The sequence below is a fragment of the Podarcis cretensis genome (genome assembly GCF_951804945.1).
Source record: "Podarcis cretensis genome assembly, chromosome: 3".
Lineage (NCBI taxonomy): Eukaryota > Metazoa > Chordata > Lepidosauria > Squamata > Lacertidae > Podarcis > Podarcis cretensis.
Window position 1 is genome coordinate 83,666,591 of NC_137172.1, and position 14,177 is coordinate 83,680,767.

The window sequence follows — 14,177 nt, forward strand, 5'->3', positions numbered from 1 at the left end:
ATACTCTGGTATTAGAAAGCTCATTTTAGTGACAGTTTGTACATTTTTGTTGTTGTTGGGCAGTTCAGCAGCTTCGCATCTGAGTCTTTAAAGAACCTTCCATTGTTTGCCAGACCTGGTAACATGTTACAGTGGTACCTCGGGTTAAGTACTTAATTTGTTCCGGAGGTCCATACTTAACCTGAAACCGTTCTTAACCTGAAGCACCACTTTAGCTAATGGGGCCTCCTGCTGCTGCCACGCCACCGGAGCACAATTTCTGTTCTCATCCTGAAGCAAAGTTCTTAACCTGAAGCACTATTTCTGGGTTAGCAGAGTCTGTAACCTGAAGCATATGTAACCTGAAGCGTATGTAACCCGAGGTACCACTGTATTTTTAAATTTGTCAGTTAGCCCTAAAACTTCATCCTCTTGTCACCTGTTTCACTCTGTTTTTGAGAATCTGCACCTGAGAGAAACAGTTCAGGAATAGCTATAGACTCCCCAACAACTAGTACACTGAAGACCAGTGCAAACAATTCATTCAGCTTCTCTTCAATCTCCCTATCCTTTTCTAGTAGAACTTTCATACCATTGTCATCTACATCCCTGGTTACTTACCTCCTTCTGTTTAAAGCCATTTTTATTATTTTGTCTTAATACTTCTGGCAAGATATGCTTTCTCTGTATGTTTGTTTTAGACTTCGTACTCTGTGTTCTCTTTTGGACAGATGATCATTATTTAAGGGAAGGTTTCTTGCCTTTGATAACTTCCTTGGTTTTGCTTGTTGCCCTGCATTGACGTCCTCTTGAACTTATTTGTATTTGTTGGGCCTTTTCATATCATGGCGTTTAAAAAGTTGCAAGCATACTGCTGAGATTCAACTCCCCTGGCACTCAATTTTTAGTAATCCACTCATTTATAGAAACTTTCGTCTTCTGAAATGTAAATGTGAATATGGTAGATTTCTAGGACAGCTTCTCATTTAAACCACAGATTGGGTGCAATGAGGACAATGCAGTAAACTGTATTTAATAATTTTATCATTCATAAGCTAACTAATTGTGCCCACTTAGCTCTGCTTTGCTAGCACTGGGAAGAAACATTGTGTTCCATTGCTTTTGCATTTTATCCATGGATTGTATCTATTTTGCTCCCCAGAAAACAGTCTGTGTCCACAGTTTGTTCTTAGTTTACTTATTGTGACATATTTGAGCAAAACAAACTACAACCTCTGCTGTTAAGTTGAGGATCATGATTTGTTTCTCCTCAGCACTAGTGGAAAAGAGTGGAAAGGGTGTGATTGGTTTGTGCACAGTAAAGTGTTAATTATGGTTTACTGTGAATAGCTGAGATCCCTGTTCCAGAAGGCTATGACAATCTTGCACCAGGTTCAGGTTGGATCTCAGGATTAAGTCTAGACCTGCCTCTCCCTTCTGAGCAGGTTTTATTACCAATTTACAGGACAGTCATTTATCTTACCTAGAAATGTTGCAACTGGAACAGTTATAGATTAGGTTCTATTTCATACATCATGCAAATCCTGCCTTTATGTTTCTTTCTAAATTCTGGTGTCAAAAGCCCTATTCTCTGAAACCATACACCTGAACACAAAGAACAAACTATTCCAAGTCTCAGAATTGTCAAGTTGTTTTTTTATACTTATAACAGTTTTGTCTGCAGAACTATTTGATAAGGGCACAGTTTCATATCAGATGAATGCAGTTGTCACATTCTAAATGTGAACCTGGAAAATAATGGCGTTTTCCTGCAAGGATTGAAGTGGGAGTTTAGTTTCCTCTGCCTCTGTTGAAGCTATTGTTGTTGGTTTTTTTAAAAAATAATAATTTCTCAGCCATCAAATAGGGTGGCTAGTGTCTGGGGCCATATCTTAAGTTCCTCCTAGACTGAAGATATACAAAGTCTCTTAGAAAAAACAACACTTGAGTACATGGAAGGGGGTGGGGGAAAAGATTTTACCCGTGGCCTTCAGCAGCAGAGGAACACCGTTGCCTTGAAGATACGCTGATGGGATCTTTTCCTAGATGGATGTTGGCAGGCTTCCAGCTTCTGTCATGGCAGTGAAATCTGAGATCTTGCTTAGCCACTGATCCCCAGATAATATTGAGCCACTGTGAACTAGAGACCTAAAATTCAAAGGCCTTTTAACTCGCTGTTAATAAAGTAACTTCTGTATCTACTGAATTTGGCACTTGTCTTTTTAACACATGCTTATGATTCCTCTTTATGGGCTAATGATAGAGGAAGTGAAAGTTTGAGATGGACCTCTTTATTGGGAGGGGATTTAATCACGTTACGCTGCAAGCCTATTCACGCTTGCCTAGTAGTAAGCCCCATTGAACTTCATTGGGTTTACTTCTGAGCAGACATGCACAGGACTACACTGTTGACCTCTTTTTTTACATTAAAATACTAAAGATGCTTTTAAGATAGCAGCTGCTGAAAAATTAAGTGCATGTTGTGTACTTATGAGTTTTTCTTGTCCAGTCTTCTCCAGCCACAACTGTTACGTCTCCCAATTCCACCCCAGCAAAAAGTATTGATACATCTCCTCCAGTTGATCTCTTTGCAACATCATCTACAGCGGCTCCAGTCAGGTTAGTTAAGCAACAAATAAAAATACAGTGGTGCCTCGCAAGACGAAAAGAATCCGTTCCGCGATTCTCTTCGTCTAGCGGTTTTTTCGTCTTGTGAAGCAAGCCCATTGACGGATTAGCGGATTAGCGCTATTAGCGGCTTAACGGCTTTTAGTGGCTTATCAGCTTAGCGGATAAGCGGCTTAGCGGCTTAGAAAAAGGGGGGGAGGGGAAAAAAGTCGGAAAAACGTGCAAGACATTTCGTCTTGCAAAGCAAGCCCATAGGGAAATTCGTTTTGCGAAGCGCCTCCAAAACAGAAAACCCTTTCGTCTAGCGGGTTTTTCGTCTTGCGAGGCATTCGTCTTGCGGGGCACCACTGTACATACTCATTCATTTATTTTTATTTTTAAAAGTTGTGTTTAAAGAGTGATGATATGGGTAAAGTTGTCTTTTTCGATATATACAGGCAACGACCAACATGTCAGTGGAGTGCTCTTTCCTGTTCTGGCCTCTTTTCCACCAACTTCCGGGTTGCAGAGATGTGCGCATGCATAGTCATGAGCCAATTGGATGCACATAGATTGGTCATTGCCTGTATTTTATAAGTTCTCTACTTCTTTCACACTGTTGGAAAGACCATCTTAAGCTCATTGTGGGCAAGCTATTTCATAGTACCCAAAGTATGAGTGTGCACAACTCTTACTGCATGCGTCTGACACACACACACATGCAGTGCTATCTCCCAATGTCTTGCTTCTAGTTCCATAAGGCACTGATCAGGACAGAGGGATAGCGAAGACTTCACAAGACTAGTACACCATTTCAAAACTACACCTACAGCTTTCATCCTAAAATTCTTTTCTGTCTTATTTCTGCAACAGTGCTTCCAAACCCTCCAGTGATCTTCTAGATCTTCTGCCAGACGTTACATCTACTACTGCGCAAGCAGCTTCAGCAGCTCCTGCTGGAGCAACTTCATGGGGAGGTAAAAACTTTCTGATCACAGACCTCTGAAAACTCCTTTTAGAATAATCCTTGACCCCTGAGCATTGACTGCACTCTGGCTGTGTTCCTACATCACACTAAACCATGGTTTACAAAACTGTGCATAAGCTGTAAGGAGCCTTGCACACACACCCCGCCCCACTTCTTCTCACACAGCTAGAAGGAGAAGCATTTCCTTCAGTTTCCTTCAGTGTTGGATTGTCATAGCATGGGAACCTGGGATCACAGTGCACCACTAACTCATTATTTTCTGGTCAATTGCTTCAGAGCATTGGTTGTGAAACTGGTTTTCTTAAAATGACCATAGTGTAAAGCAACCTTTCCTAACCTGGTTCCCCCAATCAGTGTGGTCATAGGCCAGGAGTGATGGGATTTGTAGTCCAACAACATCTGGAGGGCACTAGCTTGGGGAAGGCTGGTGTAAACCATAATCTTGGATTTTCGGGCAACAACAAGCCAGCTTTAAAGGAAGTAAATGTTGCCAATGTCATTGTCTTGCATACGCAGGATGGGAGAGCACACAAGCCTAAGACTTGTTGCAGCTCCTGGATACCATGTTAAACCATGGTCTAGCATGACATGGATCAGTTCTGCTTTCATGGTGTGCAGCACTGGAAACCTGTCAGAACTGTTATTCTGGGGGGGAAATGCTGAGCCACTGATTACTAGGAAAGATTTTGGAGTATCTGGAGAAGGGCCTTGACTCACTCCCCTCCTCCCTTAATAAGTGACAAGAATCCTTCTTGGAACTAGCCAGCACAAGGGCTATATGTTGTGTGTGGTGGCGTTTAACAAACCAAACCTTACTATTTTAAGAGTGGGCAGAAGGCCACATTAATTTTCCAACCCCTTGGATGAACACCAGTCACTTGCTACTACTTCAGGTTTCTAGTTTGATATTGCATGTCAGAGTGTTGGGGGAGAGGGATGTAGCTCCCAAAGCTTCTGTGTTTGACCTGTCCCAGGTGGATCACATGGCACATAGAAATATTAGTAGTGGCCAATTGGGCGAGGTATTGATAGGTAAAAGACTTTTGCCACCACTGGGTAACAGGTGTAGGAAGAGGTTTCTCATGCCAGTGGGTGTCTTATGACATCACTTGGCATTGAATCCATTAGGTCTGCACCTGCACATGATACCCCTGGTAAGGGCGTGCGGTCACCCTTCTACATGGATCGTTGCTTATAAAAGAAATCCTGAAATAGTGCTAGATGTTCTCACTGTATCTCGAACCATTTTTTAGAACCAATAGGTCCTTTGGAAATGTATATGGATAGTGTCACCATTTGAGAGAAGCATTCACTACTGTTTTCTGTGGCTTTTTTCTTTTTAAAGAACACTATAGCAGCAGCATTTGCATGGTAAGGTCTATGGGATATTAAAAATCTGCCAAAAAAAAAAAACCACCCCAAAAAAACCACTTGATTTTGTTTTCGTTTTAACAAGGAACTTTGAGAAAGCTCGGACTAGGAGGTCTGGATTCAGCCTATCTGTTCAAAGTTTTCATTATTCCATAGTGAATCCTGTTTCACAAAGAAAACCATGTTTTGAAAGCTTTCATTTTGGCAAATGTACAGCGAATGAGTGTGGTTGAATCCAAGGTGGGTCTCTATTTCTGCTGATCTCTGCATAGCCATTAGTGTAATAAAACGCGGATCCCGAAATGTGTTCTCATTTTACATGTGACTTGCCCTATAACAAGAGCACTATATCCCTAGCTATGTTGAGCTTTAATTCTCTCCTTCTGTAGAAGGAATGTGACATTTAAACCCCGAATGCCTTAAATTGTCATTAAATATGCAGTACTCTGGAACCACAGTGGAGGCTGCCAGAACTCAGAAAACCTTCTTACACCTACTGAGAATATTAAACCTTGGGCTATATGAGCACCCAAAACAGGCAGGAGATACAGAACTTAGGTATCACCTTAAAGGAGTGTAGATTTATAATACAGCCAATTTATTGCTGGGCAGGGAGTGTCTTGTTCAACTGTGTGAATTGAAATATAAATTGTGTTTATTTGAGCTATGCTCATGCTGCTTCTTAATGACTTCCAGAACAGCAGCCATGTTCGTCTACTTGCAGCAAAAACTACCAAGAGTCTTGTAGCAACTTTTAAAAATGCTTAACAATTAATTATAGCATAAGCTTTTGTAGATTAGGGTCTGCTTCAGACTAAACCTGGTCCCTCTCTGAAAGTTGTTGTCCAGATGGAAGGCACCATTTATCAGTATAGAGCAGAAATCTAATCAATCTCATTTAGCTGATGAAGTGGACTTCAGTCCATGAAAGCTGGTAGCATAATAAATCAGTCTTTTAAGGTGCTACAAAGCTCTTTTTTGTTGTCGTCATTGCTTCTAACTGGAATTTTAGGTCTGGAACATGAAAGTGGTTTCTAGTGATACCTATAAATTAAAAGCTGGCATTCTTGTCATGGTGATAAACTGGCTAGCAGATTATTGCGTCCATCCACTTGTGTAAGGGAAGGTCCACTTTACGGTGGAGCATTGCCTTGCACTGTTCACCTCTTCATCTCCCCTGTGCCCCCAAAATCTGCTCCAAAAGGTTGAGAGAGCCTCTTATAGGGGCACTGGGGGAGTTGTTGGAGAAAGAGAGGCAGTAGGCATGCTGCCTAAGAGGAAAATTTAAAGTGAAACAACTTCTCCCCGGTTTAATCTACACCCAAAGTCAAGGCTGCACACTTTATGGCTTGGTATGCCCAGTGCAGCCCAGCAGATATATATTGTGGTCACCAAGGGTTCAAGGTTGTTTTTTCTTGTGTGGAATTGGAAAGCAGAGTTTCAGTGATGCACATGGCAGATAATACACACCTAGACTGCAGTCTGTCTTACAGTGGAGCACCTATTGTTGTGACCTCTTGTTAAGCTTTCTTCTCTGTGCCTCTGATGCAGAGAGAAGAGACATGTTTGGTCAGCAGCATGTTTTCTTCTGTTTGCTGGCTGGGGTTGATAGGAGCTGGAATCCAACAAAAAACCAGAGAGTACCACATTTCCTAGTGCATCACTGCTTACTCAGACTGCGGAATAGTTAGTGGTACGAGGAAACATCTGTATTGCCTACTTTTTCTTACATTTGCATCATTTCTATGACATGGCTTACTGAGTCAGAGTTTGACTGAGCAAGTTCTAAAAATCCAGGGCTTGTTCTTTAACTCTTTGCTCATTAACCATGAGCTATAGCCAAGAACAATAAACCTAGCTGTCTGCTTTTGTCCATTTAGATGGGAAGGGTCATTTCCAATTTGAGTCTTTCAATGCTAACTCTGGTATCTAAAAGATTATGACTTAAAAGCCTGGGTTTGCAAGTCAGGAAGAGATACTTTCTTTGGGGGGAGGGGCAGAGCAGGGACGGGACAGGCCTGAACTGTACTCTTTCAATAATTTTTTTTTATATGTTGCACTTGGCTTGATCAGTACTTACACCCATCAACCTTCGCTGCCTGTTGGATAGTAACACTTTTGTGTCATTTCATGATGGACTCTTCGAATGTACTGTAGTTGGGTGAAGTGGTATTCATCTTCCCAAGGGTGTTGAAAAATGAAATGGTACATGGGGGATGATGCATCAGATGAGTCCAGATTATTTTTAAAGATGAAATGTGGTTGGATGAAGCTGTGGTAGAAATGGTTTCAGAGAAGTCTCGGCCACTTAAGTCTTTGTTTTTAGGAGCTTTGGAAAAAAGAAAGCAGACTGCATCCTATAAAACCATATGCAAGGTACCTGTGGCATGTCTGGAGTTAGAGCAGCATCCTGTTGATTTGAAATAGCCCCACGCTGGCAGAGAATGACTTCTGGATAGCATGCATGTTGGCCCTGGCAGTTATTATTAACTCTTATTTCTTTACATTGCTATCTTCTAATGGACAATGCTGCAGACCTCTTGGGAGAGGGTGAGTAATGCTTGATTTCTAACCCCAGTTCCTCCAAATTGTTAATACGCAATTAGCCTAGTCCTGCCATTTCACTCTTTTTTGCAATATACTGTTAGTTTGTTTTCCCCTTCTCTCTTTCTCTCTCTTCTGCTCACTATTTCCGTTTGATCTTCATATATGGACTTGTAGACGGTCTGGCTGGGCTTTCCGGTGTTAGTTCTGAGCCGCAGATTTCAGATCCGTTTGCAACAGAGCTCACTCCAGCTGCTGCAGCTGCTGCTGCTACTACTACTACTGAAATAGCACCTGCTTCTGCTACATCTACAGCTGCCGCTGCTCCTACTTCTGCTGAAGTGGATCTCTTTGGAGGTTAGTTCCGTCACTGAGGTTTTTCCTCCCTCTCCCTCCCTCTCTCCCTCTCTCTCTCACTCTAAAAAAAAAAAAAAAAAGAGGATGAGAAAACATTGTTGAAACCCACTGATTTTCATAGACTCGCTGCAGAACTGACAAAATGTAATACTTATACCTGGAAGCTTCAGGATAGCTCAATTTGCATATTAAGTTTTCCAAAGGCAAGGTTGCTTTTGGGAGTGATCACCATGGAAACTTGAAGTTGGGCCAAGGGATGATAAACACACAATATTAAGTTGCTTATATCACTCTCTCTGCAAATAGCCATGGGAGGTAGGAAGACCAGGCCACAGAGGAGTGGGATTCATCCCTTTTCTCCATGCTGTGGTCCTGACAAAAATCACCCCACCTCTGAAGCTGCTACTGCTATGGGAGGAAAGCTCCCTTGGTAGGCAGCATGTAGCTGCTGTGAATAATGCTTGGGGAGAGAAAGGGAAGTGATAACACTGACACTAGTTACTATTAAGCTTATTGTGGAGATTGCACAAGCTTTCCATGTTTGGGACTCTACCACAGACCCGCTGTTGACACAGTAGCAGCAGCTGCTGCTACTAGTTCTGTAAATCCTATGGCTTGTATCCTAGTCTTGACACAGGATAAGTTTCATGCTAAAATGCTTGCACAGCAGGAAGAGGTATCATTGGTTTATTCCTCTCGTGCAACATCCCAAAGGCTGATGGAGTGAGAGGGAGGCTCAGCCATTCTGTTACCTCATTTTGCTATTCTGCTAATCTATATTTCAAAGTAGGGCTAGGCGATATCTCGTTTTCAGCATTGAGATATATCACCAGCCAAACATTGTGATATATTGATATCACAATAAGGATAAGGATGGAACGATAAATACAGATAGAACTATGTAGAGGTGAAAAGTCGAAGGTTTGTCTGTTTTTTTAAAGCAAGCTTTTCAGAAGAAGTACACACACACAAACCACACAAAGCACTGCGCAAAAAGAACAAATGGCTGATTAGGAGGTTGCTCAGGTGAGCAAAACATGATACATACAGCAGCTAGGAAATTGTGTGCCATTTTTATCAATATTTTGATGTGGCTTTAATATAAAGCTTCTTAATTACTTTGTCAAATCAGGACTTTTGAAAATTGAAATGTTCTTGGTTAATTATTGGACAACTGCCATACAGTTTGCTGTAATGTGTTAAATGGAGACTACACAACTTCAGGGCAATGAGAACTTGGCAGATTCCATTTCCTGTTGCTCTTCTCTTCTTCTTTTGCTCTTCAGTAGTGTGAAATCAGCTTTAGCTTGGTTCTGTTGCAGTTCAGATGCATGTCAACGTGAGCTTTTTAGAATAGCTGGCATCAGTAACTTTTTGTGTGTGTGAAGATGTATATTTTTAACATGAAAATGCCATGCCTAAGTTAACTGCATGTAAAGCTGTTGTGTTTGGACAAATTGTAACTTAAAACATTTCCTTCCTTTTTAGGGGTTGCATGGTACAGTATTCAGATTTAGGAATGCTAGTTTGCAATTCATAACCCTCCTCTCTTTAATGTCCCCACGGCCATGGTTTCTTCAGTTCCTCCTCTTCTACCCTAGTCACTTTGCCTACCCATCCATTCACAGATGATGGATTAGGCTGGATTCTTGTATTGCCGTAGAGCAGTCTACAGTGGGTAATAGTACCATGAATGGGAAGGTGGGAAGCAGCTGCCTTCTTCTTCACCACTATACTTAGGAAGTATGAAATCCAAAACCAGATGGGCAATGGAAGTCTTTGATGCTTGGTTTGTGTCAAGACTTTAAATTAAATTGAAAACAATTTGAAATGGGACTTGTCCTCTGTCATTCATTCTGCATGGCGGCAGCAGTGGTGTTGCTTACAAAGGCTATCCAGATGGCACATCTCCTCTCTTTCTGTCACTGTGGAATTGGCAGTTGGGGAGGAAATGGTACCACTGTCAGTTGCTCTGTTGCAATCATCAAATGATCCAGATCATGTAGACAGAAGCCTTCACACATACAGTTATATGCATGGAGACTCCTTTCTTGCAGACACATTTATGTGCAGGTGCCAGGGACTTGGGCACACCCACTCCTGTGACTTATAGAATGCATTAGTGTATCTGCCTGGATACAGCTAATAAGTTCCCCATACAGACGTACCTTGGATCCCGAACGCCCTGGAACTTGGACATTTTGGCTCCAGAACGCCACAAACCCGGAAGTGATTATTCCAGTTTGCGAACATTCTTTTGGAATCTGAATGTCTGGTGCAGCTACCAGTTGGCTGCAGAAGCTTCCTGCAGCCAATCAGAAGCTGCTATTTGGTTTTTGAACATTTTGGAAGTCAAACAGGCTTTTGGAACGGATTCCGTTCGACTTCCAAGGTACAACTGTATTAGATTAATCCTGATAATGGAAAACAGTCTAGGTTAGAAAATCCCACACTACTGCTGGATTATGACTGTAGAAATTTTTAGAGTAATTTCCATTATTGCACAAAGGCATTATTAGATACTCATGGTGTATGGATGATAGTATGTAAGAAAAGGGTGTCAAACTGCTTAGGACAGTATAACCAAAAACTGTAATTATATAATTCTAAGAAGATGCTATATGCTCGGTGTAAGATTATGATTATTATTTTTCTAGTAATTCATCTCCTTAGGGCGTAGGCTGTATATGTTGGAATATCAGTGTAATTCAAGTCACATTGCAAGAGCTATTTAGAGCAAGTGAACATCACTATTGCATTCCTATTGCCATAAAATCAGGAATTGTTGCAGTTTATTGTACAAATAGTTGAAGCCTGCTGGCACAGTTTGGTTCCTAAATCTTAAGAAATGCCCCAGATTTAGAATTATTGTTCAGATACGTATGAGAGAGCTTGACAGAATAGGACAACGTTAATGTCTTAATTACAATTTTTTATCCTAATTGTATACAGTCCATTATTTTGGTCCATTATTTTTTTAAAAAACCTTATTTTGGTTGTTACATGAGCATGCTATTCAGAACCCTTATACAATGAATATATGGTCACGATCCGCTATCCTGCATATCTTGCCTGTGACCCTCAGGCTGTCTCTGCATCCTCACCTACTACAAGTTGATTGAGCAAACAAAACTACCTGCAACAAAAAACAACAACCCAAAAAACTCTGGTGGGGCCCTCCCCGCCAACACCCTTGCCTTTCCAGTTTGTATAAGGGAATCTTTTCTATGCCATTTTTAACCTGGTTCTTTTCTTTCTTTTTTTTTACTATATTTTCTTCTTCTTTTAATCCTTCTTTAATTTCTGTTCCTAAAACTGCATTCAAGATGCCTTTGCAGCTTCTCCTGGTGAAGCCCCTGCAGCAGCTGAAGGGGCAGCAGCACCAGCTACCCCAACCCCTGTAGCAGCAGCTCTTGATGCATGCTCAGGAAATGGTGGGTTCCATCTCATTAGCTAGTCCGTCATTGTCGTGTTTGTCGTACTGTTGAAATAAACTACATGGCAGTATGTTTGTCTCTCTCTTTCTCTCTCTCTCTCCCCCACTACCCCATGACTTCCTTTAATCTTTTCTCCAACAGCTTGGGAGGTAGTTCTAATCTATCAAGCAGGCCCCCCCCCACATCTGTAGACCCCCCCCCCAGAGCATGTGTAGAGAAAATGTGGTTAATTTTTTTCTTTTCCAGTGAAGTTCCCCCCACCCCCTTTTTAACTGAAACATCCTAACAATGCCGAACGTTAAAGGTCAGTCAGTGGGTTTCTTCCTGTGGTTGCTACCATAACGTTATGACAGAGTTACTATAACTTTAGAAGCTTAAAAAAATAAAACACCTTATTTTTTTTAGGGGTGGGGGTGGTGAAAGCTGTGTTTATTTACCCCTTGGTAAAGATGGTGGAGGCTTAGCTAATGATCTCTTGTGTTTTGTGTCTATGCATAAGATACTATATATTTCTCTCTCTCTCTGTGTGTGTGTGTGTGGTTTTAATCCACACTCTGTGTGGTTTCTCCCCATCTCCCTCCCTACTGATCCCATGTATATATTGTGCCCTTTCCTTTTACAAGACCCCTTTGCCCCATCTGAAGGCAGTGCAGAGGCTGCTCCAGAGCTGGACCTCTTTGCTATGAAGTCCACCGAGACCAGCGTTCCTGTAGTTACCCCTACAACTAGTGCAGCCGCTTCAGTTCCCGCAACTACTCCTACTCCAGCTGCTGCCGTGGCCCCTCCAACCCCTGCTACTACTGCTACTACTACGGCCACTGCCACTACCACTACTGCTACCACGTCTGCTACTACCACTACCACCACCACCACTTCCTCCTCCGCTCCTACTCCTGCTCTAGATATCTTTGGTGGTAATTTGTTTTTAACTCTTTTTTGTTAATTAAAAAAAAATGTTTCTGGGGGAATTGATCCTGGATGTACAGCATATGCAAGCAATCTTTTGCACGTATACTGTTTGTGACAATTGGAAAGAAACAAAAAAAAAATCCATGTTGGAGCTGCAAAAACTGCCAAGTCTTGTCTCCCAGAAATGAGTTAAAGACATGTGTGTTCTTGATCTTAGATTTGTTTGAGTCTGCACCCGCTGATGCCTCTGCAGCACCTAAGCCAGACGCTACTCCTAGCATAGACCTGTTTGGTACAGGTAAAGAATAGTACTATCCTTTCCCTTAAAAACCCAAACTCCTCCTTCTCTTAATTGCTTTTCTATTTTGACCAGTATTTTGTGTGAAGCATCTCTCTCTGTTTCCAATCTTCATTTGTTTTCTACTTGGTTTTTCTTTGTCTTCTGCAAGATGCTTTTTCTTCTCCACCAACTGGAGCTTCTCCTGTGCCTGAGAGTTCTCTAACTGGTGATCTCTTATCTGGTGAGTGTGCTTGTTGCTTTCTCTCACATGACTTATCACAACCCTAACCCTAACCCTTCCCAAATTTGTTTCAATACAACTCAGTTTGAGCTGCTGAAGAGTCAGTGGTTACTTTCTTCATCGATACAAAGCTGATCTCTCCTCTGTATGCATTTTCGTCAAAGTTTGAAGCAACTTGTGCGACATTTCCCAGAGTACTTGGAAAATTATTTCCAGGAAGTCCCATTGGGTTTGAATCTTACCACCTGCTATGTGTAAAAGGTAAAGGTAAAGGTACCCCTGCCCGTACGGGCCAGTCTTGACAGACTCTGGGGTTGTGCGCCCATCTCACTTAAGAGGCCAAGGGCCAGCGCTGTCCGGAGACACTTCCGGGTCACGTGGCCAGTGTGACATCGCTGCTCTGGCGAGCCAGAGCCGCACACGGAAACGCCGTTTACCTTCCCGCTGGTAAGCGGTCCCTATTTATCTACTTGCACCCGGAGGTGCTTTCGAACTGCTAGGTTGGCAGGCGCTGGGACCGAGCAGCGGGAGCGCACCCCGCCGCAGGGATTCGAACCGCCGACCTTTCGATCGGCAAGTCCTAGGCGCTGAGGCTTTAACCCACAGCGCCACCTGCGTCCCACCCTGCTATGTGTGGCATGGACAATAAAGGTTGCAAGGAAGTCTGGAGAACAAAGAAGTGGCAGTGCTAAGCAGACTCCATAGAGACCTGGAACTCAATAGAACTCCTGATTTAGTGGGCATGCTTAAGATCATACTGCAGATGTGTCACAACTATGATTAGGATAAGTAGTAGTGGTAGCATGACTTGGTAGATACAGGGAATTTTGGGGGAAGGACTTGTATATGCAGAATTCTCCCTATGATAAATAGTACTTTTTGGGTCAGTGAGTTGATTTCATAGATGAGACATTATCACAAGATGTCACCGGAGTGATAAAATATATTTAAAATCCTTATGGGTATCAAGGAAAAATAATGTATGATAAAGTTTGTATGTATAGAAGATAAATAGAAATGGTCAAGGAACTGTGTATGTGTGTGTGGTGTTAAAATAGTTGCACTGCTTGCAAAATGCTTATTTAAAGTACTATAGTGGAAAGAACTAAATTTTGGATACTGCATGAGAAATGTAAAGGGAACACGTGTGCTGATATCTCAGAAGTCAATGTTTATTTACTGTGTTTTCATGGATCCAAGGTAGTTGGATCTCATCACTCCTGATTTGCTTATACTAAATATATCATGCTTACTGCAGTGGATGCATTTGCAGCACCATCGTCCCTGCCCACTGCCTCCCCAGCTAAAGTGGAGTCTTCAGGTGTGATTGACCTGTTTGGTGGTGGGTATTGTTCCTTCTCACCATTAGAGAACTTCACATTTCATTTCATTTCAGTTCCATTTCATTTTTCTTCACTAGAAATTAAAGTTCCTTAACAGTTTTGTTTGTTACAGTTTTTATGT

At 42.0% G+C, this 14,177-nt stretch overlaps 1 protein-coding gene across 1 annotated transcript in view; it reads left to right on the forward strand.

The window, feature by feature from the left end:
* SNAP91 (synaptosome associated protein 91) overlaps positions 1 to 14,177 on the forward strand; it is a 64,797-nt gene that overhangs the window by 36,124 nt on the left and 14,496 nt on the right. Inside the window, exons 13-21 of the mRNA XM_079970607.1 lie at positions 2,489 to 2,598; positions 3,460 to 3,563; positions 7,481 to 7,495; positions 7,667 to 7,846; positions 11,173 to 11,280; positions 11,907 to 12,197; positions 12,410 to 12,490; positions 12,642 to 12,713; positions 13,972 to 14,055. Coding sequence (XP_079826733.1) covers positions 2,489 to 2,598; positions 3,460 to 3,563; positions 7,481 to 7,495; positions 7,667 to 7,846; positions 11,173 to 11,280; positions 11,907 to 12,197; positions 12,410 to 12,490; positions 12,642 to 12,713; positions 13,972 to 14,055 — 1,045 coding nt within the window. The remainder of the gene's footprint in view (positions 1 to 2,488; positions 2,599 to 3,459; positions 3,564 to 7,480; positions 7,496 to 7,666; positions 7,847 to 11,172; positions 11,281 to 11,906; positions 12,198 to 12,409; positions 12,491 to 12,641; positions 12,714 to 13,971; positions 14,056 to 14,177) is intronic.